At 31.8% G+C, this 14255-nt stretch overlaps 1 protein-coding gene across 1 annotated transcript; it reads right to left on the bottom strand.

Moving 5' to 3' along the window:
• Positions 1–6830: 6830 nt before the first annotated feature.
• LOC133176425 (transcription intermediary factor 1-beta-like) lies at positions 6831–7739 on the bottom strand. Its single transcript, XM_061311550.1, has one exon. It carries the CDS (start codon positions 7737–7739, stop codon positions 6831–6833), a length of 909 nt encoding a protein of 302 aa, XP_061167534.1.
• Positions 7740–14255: the final 6516 nt, after the last annotated feature.

The raw sequence follows: 14255 nt of genomic DNA, 5'->3' as shown, positions 1-14255 counted from the left end.
TCATGCAAGATAATTATGTTAAAATGCAACATATTTATATCAATATGCGACTCATTTATGTCAACATGCAAGTTACATTTTAACATGCAAGATTATTGTGGTAACATGCAAATTATTTATATCAACATGCTTACTTATTTAGGTCAAAATGCGATTTATGCCAACATGCGAGCTACATGTATATTTTAACATGCAATATATTTATGTCAACATGCAAGATAATAAGTTCCATGTTAACATAATTATCTTGTATGTTGACATAAATAAGTTGCAAGTCTACATAATTATCTTACATGTTGACATAAAAAGTCGCATATCTACATAATTATCTCGCATGTTAACAAAAATAAATTGCATGTCAACAAAATTCTGTTGCCTCTTGCGTGTATGATGTCGTATACCGGCGTTTGTAAGTAAGTTACCAACATTAAAATTAGAATCTCTATAAAGATTTGTAACTTGCATGTCAACATAGTTATTTTGCATTTTGACATAAATAAGTCGCATGTCTACATAATTATGTTGCATGCTAGCAGAAATTATCCTGAACATTAAAGGCATTTCCTTCATAAGCATCTCTGGGGAGTTCAATTAGCTTTGTTTTGAGAAACGATGGAAACTTGTACAATATTTTTGCAAGGAGTGATTAATCCCTGTAATGAGACACAATGAAGTTTTAGGTATGGCAATTTGAATTATTTAATAAAAGTCATAAGTAATAACGTAAGTTAATTGTTTATTAAGGTGACATGTGTTATATACAATCACAACATTGAAATATTTGAAATATACACTTAGAAAAGCCGATAAGTCTTTTTAACAATTCAATTTAACATTAAAAAAATACAGTGGTATTACACATTTAGTTAACTCTATACATAATATATAATGACCTTTCAGTGGGTATAAATAAAAAACAAACAAATAAACGCTGTCTAATAGTTTGATACTGTACTGTTCTAAGCCACTGAATAAAAAGATTTTGTGTCTTTTTCAAAAGTTTATTAATACACTGTGGTCGTATAGAGTTTTTAATGTACTACCTAGATTAAGGCAATGAGCGTAATCATAGCCATTTTTTCTTCATTATTATCTTTTTTTTTGTCTAGAATGTCATCTGTAACCCAATGAAACCAAAATGTTTTGCAAAGAGTTTATTAACTGAAAGTTGTGAGTCGTACAGCTGATCGTATAGTGGCTCTCTCGAAGAGCGCCGTAGATCGTCTTTTATAATGTACAATTCATAATACTCATTTACGTATGAAATAGACAAACAGATTCAAGTAAACAAGTTATTCAATAAATTTGTACAAAATCCTGGAATTTTATAAAATAAATTGTAATTGAAACATAAACTTTAATAAGCTACAGTCCAACCCAGTTAGCACAACAACGTTATTAAAACGTTATAAAAACGTTATGAAAATGTTATGAAAACATTTTCTAAAACGTTATTACAACGTTATTTTGTGTGGTTTTTTAAACGTTATTATAACGTTTTGCAAAAACGTTGTACTGAAATGTTTTAAAAACATTTTTAAAAACGTTTGGAAAACATTTTTAAAAACGTTTTGAGAACATTTCTTAAAACGTTTTTAAAACATTTAAAAAATCAATTTTACAACATAATAAACAATATATGTCTTATAATTTAATAAATTTAAATCCATTCATTAATGTTGTCTAAACACTGTTTTTTTTTAACACCTGCACAATAAAATTACAGTCTTCCTTCAAATGAAATTTGTACTGTTTGAAATACGAAAAGATCACAGCATCCTTATTCCATTAGAAATCAATCTGTTATACACTTGGACTTCTCTGTGTTCTTCTGAAAAACAAAGATTAATTTGGACATAAAACTTCGACTAAATGATTACCCATTCATACTCGTACATTTCTTTTAAGTTAAACATATCCATGTAATAAGGCATCTGACAACTAACTAAACATACTAGTATATAAAAATCTGATAAACACAAAGAAAGTATGCTTTGTTATACAGTTGTATTAATAAACAAAAAATTACAGGTGGTATTATATCTATATATTTCTGACAACCAACTTCAAACGTACCTTATCATATTTAAAAATTCCTCCAGGAAGGTATGGATCAAACCTCTTCGTCCCACCTCTCATTAAATCGTAAGAGATTGTCTTTGATGCTTTGTAAGGCTTGTAAGCAGCAGCTACTAAAATGTAATGTGAAATTCATTATAAGAAATGTAAATAAGTTAATGTATAAACATATTTAACAAAGGCATCGGAAGCAATTTAAAAGTGGGGGGGGGGCTTAACCAACAAAAACGTTGGGGGGAGGGGTTAACTCGAATTTTCACTGACTCTATTACGTCTATCTTTGCAAAAAAGTTGGGGGAGGGGGCTTAGACCCCCCGGCTCCGACGCCTATGTTTAATAAATCAATGAAAACAACACAGCATTACTAGTACTTAGATCAGTTTTCTTTTGCTGTATACATTTTCCAATGATTTATAAGTTGATATGTTAACTGAATCTTAATGCATTTTCTTAGCATTAATGGTGATAAAACTTACTCTTAATAATTCTTTAAAGGGGTGCAACCCTTTGTCCAGTCTTAGTGAACTGACCCATGGAATTTGTTTGCATCATTGTCCTGCATATCTCCGCCCTGCGTTGAAACCACTGCATTCACTAAAATGAGTGTTATATTTTATCTTGAAGAATGTGTATTTCAAAATTTGATTGCTAGCAAATATATAATCAAGCCTGAGATTGATTAATTAATTTTTCTCCTTTCCCTTCCAAAAGAAAATAGGTTTAACGTGGCATTGTATTCTGTAATACATAACTCAAATTCGGAAAAGTCTAACTAATCCCCTCTTAAGAATTATTTAACCCTGTCTTGTTAAGACCCCCTCCCACACCCATTCCTATTCCCAACTATGTTTTAATTATGTTTTGAAACCCTTCACACAATTTTAATACATGTAAATAAACCCAAGTTTTCAAACAATAAATCGCCCGCCTAATTCAAATGCCAATGAACTTTATAAACATATATATACACCTAAGTCTATAAGAATGAAAGATCTAAGATTCTAAATGCATATGTATTTAAAGCTACACTATATGATTGCTAAATATATAGGCAATGAATACTATTTAAAATTTAACATACCAAACGTTGATATTTGAAAGGTATTCCCCTATTCCTTTTCTTTGTCTTACAAGAATGCCGCCGGGTTTTTCAAAACTGTGATTATGTTGACCTATATAGATCACATGGACATAGTTTGCAACAAGGATCGACTGCATCAGCACTGGCCATGGCATCCCGCTGTGTCACTCAATTAACTCTCGATAAACACATTATCGAAGGGGGAACTTATTTCCCATAGCACAAATAAATGACTCCACTGAATTTTTTAATTCAGGAACTTTGTTGAACAAATAAGTTTTTGGAATTTTTTTTACTCTCCTTGTTATATATAAATATTATTTACAATAGTATAAAAGAAAAATATGAACACATTTCCGGGTTGTTGTTGTTGTTTTGTTTTTTTTTTAATTTTTGGGGGTCTAAATTTAATTATCACAACTCAAAATCAATCATAACTCAAACTTTGGAGCTATTTATAAGAAAACAAAAGTTTTATATATTTATGTACATGTATCGTCTTGCACTAAATAATTAAAAACTTCTTATGCTTGGAGTTGGTATTTCTGTAACGTTTTTACAATGTTTTGCAAACATTTTAAGACAATGTTGTATTCATGTTGTCTCCTAACATTTGTATTTCATGAAATTTATAATAATTATTACACGAAGTATTTTTTTTAATCATGCTATTCAATTTATAGCTGCGCGATATTTTATCATTATAGAAATTAATGTTAAATGCTAAATGTTTTCTCAAAACCTCCTTGCAACAGGAAAAAAATGTTATAAAAAACATTTTAAAAATGATTGTTAAGAACGTTTTTTAATAACGTGTTTACAACCAAAATAAAACGTTTTAAAAACATTTTATAAACGTTTTATTAAAAACGTTTTCAGATAACACCAATACAACGGGAATAAAATGTTATGAAAACGTTTTGTGCTACCTGGGAACGTCCTAGTATTGTGCAAAAATCAATATAATGTTAAGATAACTTTAGCAATGTTCCGTTACTGTTCCCTTATCGTCGTCCCAAGATAGATAAACATCCTGGTAGCTTACATTGTCCTTAATCCAATTACCAGGTTTGTTTATTCTTACGGAAAAGTCTTACACTTTCATATCCCGATTGGATTATAGGTCAATGCACTCTTTCATAAGTACATTGTAAATAGTTTAGTATGTTTATTTTCTGATTAAAATAATTGTCTCAAACCCTATAGGTTTACATTCGTCCATATGTAATTAGAAATTTCTGCAGGAAATTTCTAAATTGAAACAAGACAATTATTTCACCATAATTCACAGTAGAAAACAAATAATATTACGGAAGCACTGAAACACGGTTCACATGAGTAACCACACTATCTTCATATTGGTCATTCGATGTATAGGTGTTTCTACGATTTCCTCTTCTTGATGTTCAAATTTACATTCACTGATATATAGAGTTATGACAGGTTATGTGTTTTGGATTACACGATTATAAAAGTATATATACGGATATACACGTTTCCCGTTCTTCATTCCACATGGATGTAATGAGTTTTTCTTCTAGGTTTTCTCCTTCTTGCTGTTCAAATTTGTGCCACTGCTATATAATTATATTATCACAAAGATAAAAGTATATTGTGGATAATACAATTATAGTATATTAAATACGGATATATGTGTTTTCACTCTTTTTTTTCACTCAAATTGGATGTGTATTATGGAAAGAATATTGTTCGGTTCCAGTATTTAAGCAGGATTCTTGGTGATACAAGTTGTTTGCATAATCGGTTCATGGAATGGATACAATCCTGGAGATTAGATGAAGTTATCAGTATACCTTGTATGTCTTATTTAAGTTCAGTCTTACAGTTTATATTCTCGTACATCGGAATTTGTAATTAGCGAAAGTATTGATAAATCAGAAATCAGTTATATCATTAGTTACCAGCGTTTTCTTCATTTGTAAGCATCGTCTAAATGACTGCTATCACCTGTTGTATTCCTCATTTCCACGACTTCTTGTGATTTCCACAGCCGCTATACTAAAACATAAACACGGTACTATCCTCTTCACAATCGCTTTCTCTAAGCGAATTTAATTTAGGATCAGTAACATATGACGGACCCACCAACACTGGGTCAGACGTTATCTCCGCCCTTGGTATCAGACCAACGTCATAAAAAATTGCTTCAAATGTAGTCCACGATAAAATCCAATGTTTCTTTCATAATTGTTGCAATATTGTCAGGTTTGGGTCAAAACTTCAAAACAGGTTTAGTCAATTTTCGAATTCCATTAAAAATGTGACAAGGAATCTGATATTAACTTCATTACCATTTTCTCCTGCCTGCCATTCAAGATATTTCACTCTAGAAATACTTATAAGGAGCGTACAATACACACTTATACCTAGTATGTACATTCCATAAAGAAAAATTCTTATTTTTGTTAAATATTTCAATTTTGTTGTATTTTTGAAATTTTCTTTAAGAAACAGAAATAACTGAAGATAATGAAAACGATTTTGGACGATTTTTGTCCCATTTAAAATCAGTTAAGTTATCAACATGATCAATCTTTTGTTTTAACAATGCCAAATATAAGCCAAAATGTATAAATATTCCTAAATAATAAAATTCTAAGTAAATGCAGAATTTGGTGAGGCTACAGATACTTCTGGTTCAGAAAGTTTTGTTCTACCTTGCCACACTTCCCTTCCGCTTTCGACATCTTACAGTACTTCGCTGATCCTGGTCACGGCACCAAATTGACTTCGTAGGTGTAAACCAATGAAACCAAAATGATCGTCTTTTATAATGTACAATACATAATACTCATTTACGTATGAAATAGACAAACAGATTCAAGTAAACAAGTTATTCAATAAATTTGTACAAAATCCTGGAATTTTATAAAATAAATTGTAATTGAAACATAAACTTTAATAAGCTACAGTCCAACGTCCTAGTATTGTGCAAAAATCAATATAATGTTAAGATAACTTTAGCAATGTTCCGTTACTGTTCCCTTATCGTCGTCCCAAGATAGATAAACATCCTGGTAGCTTACATTGTCCTTAATCCAATTACCAGGTTTGTTTATTCTTAAAAAGTCTTACACTTTTATATCCCGATTGGATTATAGGTCAATGCACTCTTTCATAAGTACATTGTAAATAGTTTAGTATGTTTATTTTCTGATTAAAATAATTGTTTCAAACCCTATAGGTTTACACATCAGAATAGACCAAAACTGTGGTATAAACAAAAGTTTTAAGTTGATATTGTCAAAAATCCAAAAGTCCAAAATATTCAAGAGCTGAGAGCTAGAACAAAACAGAGTAAAACCGTAAGAGAGTCAACCAAGAATCCAAAAAATCGTAAAAAAGGTGGTCTCAAAAGTGCGGTTTTCCACCGTTTCTAGATCTACTTCTATTAGATAATAAAGTGCTCAACAAAAAACCTTAATTTTAAAATATAGTCAGTTATTGAATGCATATTTTTGTAATCTAGATAGCCATTCCGTCTTTTGAGTGAGACATCACATAGTACCAATATGTAAAATGAATCAAATCTTAGGTATTTCTGATAGAAAATATTTGCATGAAGCAACGCTGTGTAACAATCGTCAGAAATTATATACAGGATTTTCTTCTCTATGTTAGTGTTACTGAATAAATTAAGAATAGAATGTTACTGATTCTCCACCTCTTCCTTTGGAATTTCTATCAAGTAGCTCTCTCTTTCTGTCTTCGTGCTTGGAATCAAGGTTCCGCACATGTTCATCAGATCATCACTTTTTACTTCCTTTGGGATAAAGCTTGGTGTAGACACTTCTGCTAAAGATGGAATACGCAGACAGTCAGACATCTTTGACGAGAATTTCATTAGACTGGCCGCATCATTATCATTCTCCATTTTTTTTTTATTTTTCTCTACAGTCAGCTGAATAAGGGCGCAGTGTATAATCATGTCCATAAGAGAACTATCCAGAGCAGCCGTATCCCCCTTTTCCATTTCATCTGCAGGATCAAGGAGTGTTTTTATTGAATTGTCTACCTCCGAATGAAGTTTTTGTCCTTGTTTTTTAATATCTTCCCTAATCTTCTCGTAACTTTTCTTTTGAATGTCTAATGAAGACTGAAGGTCGGATATGATTTTATCATATGTCAGTGAAATGTAGCGTTTATATTCTTTGTTCTCTTTCTCCAGGCATGATTTGATCTCCTCGCAAATATCAGAAATTTTTTCGAGTTCGTGGTCAGCATGGTGTTTTGATGTAACACATTTACTACAAACTGAAATTTGACAATTTTTGCAGCGCAGTTCACATTGTTTATGTTCATGCAAATTACAGCAGGCATATCTAATGTGTCCCAATTCCTTTTTGAATTTGTACCCTGTAATGTCATGAAGAATTGAGGGGTCTGAAGAAACATGGTGACCAACACACGATCTGCAGAGATTTAGGTCACATGTTTTACATACAAGCTCAACTGTATATTTAATCCTTTTTCTTGAACAAAGATCACAATAAATAACATCTTGGGCAGTTGTACCTTTTGTCACCTTTGAACCTAAAATTAGATTTGTTCCATACATTCTGTCAGAAAGAAATGATTTCAATTAGTTGGTAAAGAAAAAATTCAAATGCTTTTAATTACACATGCATTTATATATGGAGAGAGAGAGAGAGAGAGAGAGAGAGAGAGAGAGAGAGAGAGAGAGAGAGAGAGAGAGAGAATTTCCGGGATCTTGAATTCCACTTCTCTTGGGATTCAGAGACCTGCATGCCATGTATTTGCTATTACGATTACAGTGTGTTGCATGTATATTATTTTTTGAGATTCCGATATGTTCTGAAGAAGGAAGATAGACATTAGCAGCTAGATCGTAGGCGTAGTCTTAGGGATTTCCACCACCTATGAGGGGTAGGGGCAATTTTTGTACCCCATCCTCCAACTCTTTTGATCTGAGTATATCCTAAAAAAATGGAGAATACTCGCAGTTAGAATATTATATCTCTTTTCTTCTTTTTCCTTGTTAAATACCGATATTCTACTTAGTTGACATTGTCCGCAATGAAGAAGAAATGATATTACGTCATATTAAGTAATAAGGTAGATCTGATCTGCAGATATTGACATTCTATCTGATACTGAGTCATGATTCATTGTTTATATTTTTTTGAGTGGGAAGGGGGGGGTCAAGAATGTGGAGGTTCCTGTCTATGTGGCGGATCGTATGTAAACCACATGGTGCGAAAACAAACATATACGGATTTTACATAGCCAGCGCATCCTCGCAAGCCAGAGGTCCTGAGTCAACACGATGCCATTGGACCCCTGGCATATTTCATTCAATATTCGTGGGCTTGCTTCTCTTATTGAGAAGCAGCAATCAAATTAAAGCTTTCATAAATAGTTAGATAAGGATTCAGTTGACACCTCAAATGCACGTGTTACAAGTTGTTTATCATTGAATGGCTTAATGTGATTGGTTGAGAAATAAGAAAAACAATAAAGATTTGTAATTTTTCCAAAAGATGTCGCTACAGTCAGCCCACAAATATTGAATGAAATATGCCAGGGGTCCAACGGCAACGTGTTGACTCAGGACCCCTGGCTTGCGAGGATGAGCCAGCGTCACTTTTATAATATTGTAACTTTCGATGCATCCACGAATAGAACTAGTACTACATGTATTTATGAATAGAACATTGAAATCGCGGCTGGGGTGGGGTGGGGTGTGTCACCAGTTGATAATTATTTTATTCATCATATTATGTAATATGTAAATTTTGGAAGCTTGCAATATTTATTTCAAAAAAATATTGGTGTTTTTTTATAGTAAAAGAAATTATCAAATTTTTACTAGATATATTGTTTTTTTTTTTTTTTTTTTTTTTTTTTTTTTTTTTTATTAAATAGAATAGTGTTCATTGATATTTGCTTTATTTGGGACAATATTCTTGCTCATGTCTCCTCCACCCCTTCTTCTTCAAAACGTGTTCGAGTCTCTCTATAATCATATATTTGTAACAAAAGTTTGACACTTAACACATGTTATAATGTATAGTGTTCACATGCCGTCACTAACTCCATAGTGAAATAGAATTCAATAGAATTCCTGCATATGCGAAGTTAGTTCGATAACAATATTTTCACACTTTTTCCCTAGAAATAGTAGCATTTTTTTTTTATCGATATACGACTATGCATACATATTTATTGTTGCATGTCAAAATGATAACGAAGTGTGAAAAAGTTGTTCTTTAACTAATAAATTCGAGGAAGCGGAAATTTTAATGAAAAGTCACATCCCACGGGATTTAGTAACAGCTAACGTTTTACCATGTGTACAGTGTCAAATAAGGAGAAAACGTTTTGAAAAAAAAGGGTTGGGGCGGGGGTGGGTGGGGGGATGGGGGTGGGGTGGGTAATAAGTATTCAGATTGTCCGCAATAAAGCAAATAACATTTTACATTATTCTATTTATAAGAAATGAAATATATGCAAGTCTAGTAAAAATTCAAAGTCTTCAAAAAATGTCTCAGTAAAAATCAATCTATTTTTGGAATAAAAATATCTGCTGGCAAAGTATACAAAATGAATATTGGGATGAGTAAAATAATCAATGATAGGTGCCCCCCCCCCCTTCATGGTCTCAATTGTTTATTAATTAATACATGTTTTGCAAGGCTATTCGTCGTTGCATCGAAAGTAACAATACTATAAAAATGATATTTGGTAAGTAAACTCTGTATATGTTTGATGTTGTGACACTATATGGTAAACAAAGGGTCCGCCAAATAGAGCGAAACTCCTTACTGGACCCCCCTTTCCCCCGGCCACACACACACAAATATAAACAGTGAATAAACACAGGATATCAGATAAAATCTTAATTAATATCAGCTGATCAGATCTAACGTCTTAATAACTAGAATGATGTCATATCAGTTTTACTTCATTGCGGACAATTAATCGGCGTAAGCATAAAAAAAAGACATTTGATTATCCAACTACAATATTATATTCGGGATATATTTACTATTCAGATCAAAAATGCTGGCACAAAAATAATGTTGACCCCTCCACTTTCAAAAGCAGTGATGGAGGCAGAAGCCCCCCTTGACTACGATCTAGTCGATCTAGTGTGATCTAACTGCCGATGTCACCCCCATTCCCCTTCTTTAAAACATTTCTGAATCTCAACAGTAATATATATATATATATATATATATATATATATATATATATATATATATATATATATATATATATATATATATATATATATATATATATATATATATATATATATATATATATATATATATATATATATATATATATATATATATATATTCACTCTATATTCGTATTACAGTAGCAAATACGTGGTATAGATGCTGTCTCTGAATCGCGAGTGAAGTGGCGTTTCATAAGAATTCCCGCCCCTGGAATTCAATACATGTAACAATATTATTTTCTTTTTTCAGAAATGTTTGAATATTTAAATCGATATAACTTTATACTAGTATTTATTGTTTTATATCGACTTATCTATATCGATATGATTGAATCTCTTGCTTTTATTAATATTTTCAGATCAATAATTTTTTAAGTAGTTTTAAAAGTAGAAGGAGTTATCATACTTTTTATGTTGAAAAGGCAATAACAAAAAGACAATGTACAAGTTATAACACAAAAATTGAAGACATCTATACGTTTAGTAATGCCTGGCCAAGTCCAACGTTGCAATTCTGACTGATTTTCATAAGAATTTTTTTGGTTTACAATAAGTTTATCTCGCACTATTCAGGTTGACAAAAAAGGTCATTCTCCACGAACGTTATGTGGAACCATCGTAAAGACACCATTGCTTTTTAATTATAAATCTATGTTCATTCCTACCATTCATTCCCGTTTTGCTTATGTCAGACGTTGGTGTTTGGAAACATACTGCTTTGCCACATTCAGGGCAAAATCTGTCGTTTGGCCTCAAGACATAACCACATTGTTGACAAATCATTTTGAAGATTCTTACACAAGGTCGACCCCTTCACATTCTACGCAAAATAGTTTTCTAGTCAAGGTAGTTCATTCCTCAGGCTCTCTAAATTAAGAACTAGATGATTGAAAATACTCACAAAATTGTCACTGAATTCACAAAGTAATGTGAATACAACCATGCAATTTTTCGACTGTTCATCATTTACATAATTAATCGAATTCTGAAGTGTAAACATCAAATCAAAAGTATATTTTAAAGAAAAGTGAATAAAAGCACCAATCATACGGCTTCTAACATTGACTAATCAATAGTCAATTTGAATATGTCAGACAGCACAAACATCCTGGGATACTATTGTCTTCAAATTTGGGATGGCAATATCACATTGATAACAATGTAAAAAGGGCTTATCAAATACTTGGATTACTTAAAAATGTAAATTCACTGTATCGGGGAATACTTGTCCAGGATGTATATTTCTTTTATTAGAGTGCTCGATCTGTAATCGGAAGGTCGTGTGTCCGAATGACTTAAGTCGATAAAAAATTGGAAGCAGCTGCTCCTTCGCCAGGCGCTCGGTACTTTGAAGTGAAAGTTGCGGGTCTTTCTGATGAGACCTTAAAAACTGAGGCCCCATCTCACGGTAGGCGTTGGCACGATAAAGAACCCTTACTGCTCAATGGCCCTGAGTGCCTTGTAGAGGTCTAAATTTAAAGCCCTTCACCCGTATATGGTGACATCTCTACATGGGTGAAAAATTCTCGAATGGCAAGTAAAAAACAATATTCAATCAATCAATCTTTTATTAGACCTCAAATGGAATATGTTGTTGAAGTTTGATCTTGACGCATAAAGGCAGACATTGAAGATCGTGAGAAAGTTCAATTATTTGCAGCTAGAGTAGTCACCAGTTGTACGCTTATTGCTTCAAACAAGAGGTCCTCGGGCCTTATCGGTCACCTGAGTATAATACAACAGTATAAAATAAAACTAGAGGTACTCTGAGGACTGAGCTCACAAAATGATACCCCCCCCCCCTCCGCGCTCCCATATGAGTATAATGGCAGAGTTCATGTTTTGCTATATGAAAGCCCAAATATCGTTCTGATCAAAACCTAAAGAGGGAGGTGCAAAATGGCACTGTGTAATAAAGATTCTGTGAAAGGTTTAAGGTATATCACTCGTCAGATTTTAAGAAATGTTTTATTAGAACCTCTAGCTTGAAAGCTATTGATTACAATTCAATTTTATAGCATATTTTAATTAAACAATGCAATTTACAAGATATTCAGTTTAAAAACTGCTCATAAAATCATAAAGAAACAAGATTTACGGGGAACTATTTCTTGTGGTGGATTTAGTAGTATTTGGTAGAAAATTCTTCTAATCTACACATTTGTTAAATATTTCTTAGAACTTTAGCCCTACTTTTTTTTTTACTCAGAATATTTTTCCCGTTATTATGTGCCAGGAATATTAAACATAGGTTTAAATTAATAGTTTATTAATACACATGTAATTTATTAATATTAAAATTTTACACATTCACTCAATATGCTTTGCCAAGAAATGAAGATATATTAAAGAAATCAAATAAAATTCACACTGTTTTTGCCTGAAAATCGCATATTTTGACAAATATCTCAAAATTTACATAAACTTTTTTGAACTAAAAGTCATAAAAAGCTTGATACAAGAAAATGTTTTATTGCCTTTTAAGATTTTCAATACCACAAATATACATTGTAATACTGTTTTAGTTCAGAAAGGTTACACAATAAGTCATGTGCATTAATTTGCAGGATTTCTTTAATGATAAATATTAAAACTATTTTTCAGAAAGTAAGATTATATTTATTGTCATGATTACTTTTGGTAAAATATGATAAAGGTCAAAGTGTTTAACCCAAGAGTTACAATTTAAGTACACAAAAGTCAAGTTAATTGTACCGTTGCTCAGTAAGATACACACTGACCCCTTATTTTCTTTGCGATTTTGAGTCATGCTATATGAGTACTTACATTGTAAATCATATACTGTACCAATTTTAATGCACCAGATGCGCATTTCGACAAATTATGTCACTTCAATGATACTCAAGGCGAAACGTTGGAAATCCAAAATATTTAAATAAGAAAGAGACTTTGAAGAAAAGAAAAAAGTACCAAAGACTGGAACCAAATACGTCAAAGGATCAGAGTTATGCATGAGGGAGATAATACTAAGAAAATAAAATATACTTCTCAAAAAATCCTTGATATAACTCATGTCACGAGTGACATACCTTAAACATATCTTCTTTAAAATTATACAGACCATTGAAAACGTATACAAATTTTCTCTTAAGTATTAGTCTGTGTGGTATAAAATGTTTATAATGTTAGACAGTTAGATTATCATTAATATATTTCTTTTTTCAATTGCAATATTTCGTAATATGTAACCAACTGTAGATTAACAAAAGAAAACTACGATCAGTATAGCTTGATTACTCAGATGGTAACAAATGGAAATATTGAGCAAAAATATACTTCGTAATGGCATTGGTTTTTGAGGTTCCCAAATATGTACATTTACATTCAAAAATAGGTTATTTGATTTAAATTGTCTTTTGCACTCAAAATTTTTAGAGATAAAAAACCTAAAATCCACTTACGTGCATTTGAAATAATATGAGAAATATGAGACTGTTTTTTTTTCCCACCCTTACTTTCATTTTGGATTAATTTCGTTAAATGCCTGAATCAAATCAGGTGAAATATCCGGAAATAACTGCTTCTGTGTATTTAGTCAATTCACTCTGATACTAAAAATGTCTTAAAATTGTAATTGCTTCGATAACCGATGATTTTTAAAGTAACCCTCATGGCTAAAATAATAATTCAGAATGTTTTGGAAAATATATCATTGTTTACCTATTAATTTTAACATACATTAATTATACTATTTTCACCCCTCTGTCAACTATGCCTTTTAAACCCCCCCCCCCCCCCCCCCCCACACACACACACACAGGATGTGTGTGTGTGTGAGCATATTTCTATATAAATGAGTATTAGCCAATTAGTTTTCAACGCACCTGCATGCACCTGGTTTTG

Source organism: Saccostrea echinata, unplaced genomic scaffold (genome assembly GCF_033153115.1).
Source record: "Saccostrea echinata isolate AGI-Se365-2 ecotype Australia unplaced genomic scaffold, CSIRO_AGI_Sech_v1 ptg000075l, whole genome shotgun sequence".
NCBI lineage: Eukaryota > Metazoa > Mollusca > Bivalvia > Ostreida > Ostreidae > Saccostrea > Saccostrea echinata.
Note: the sequence above shows the minus strand (reverse complement) of the source record. Positions and strands in the feature narration are given on the sequence as shown.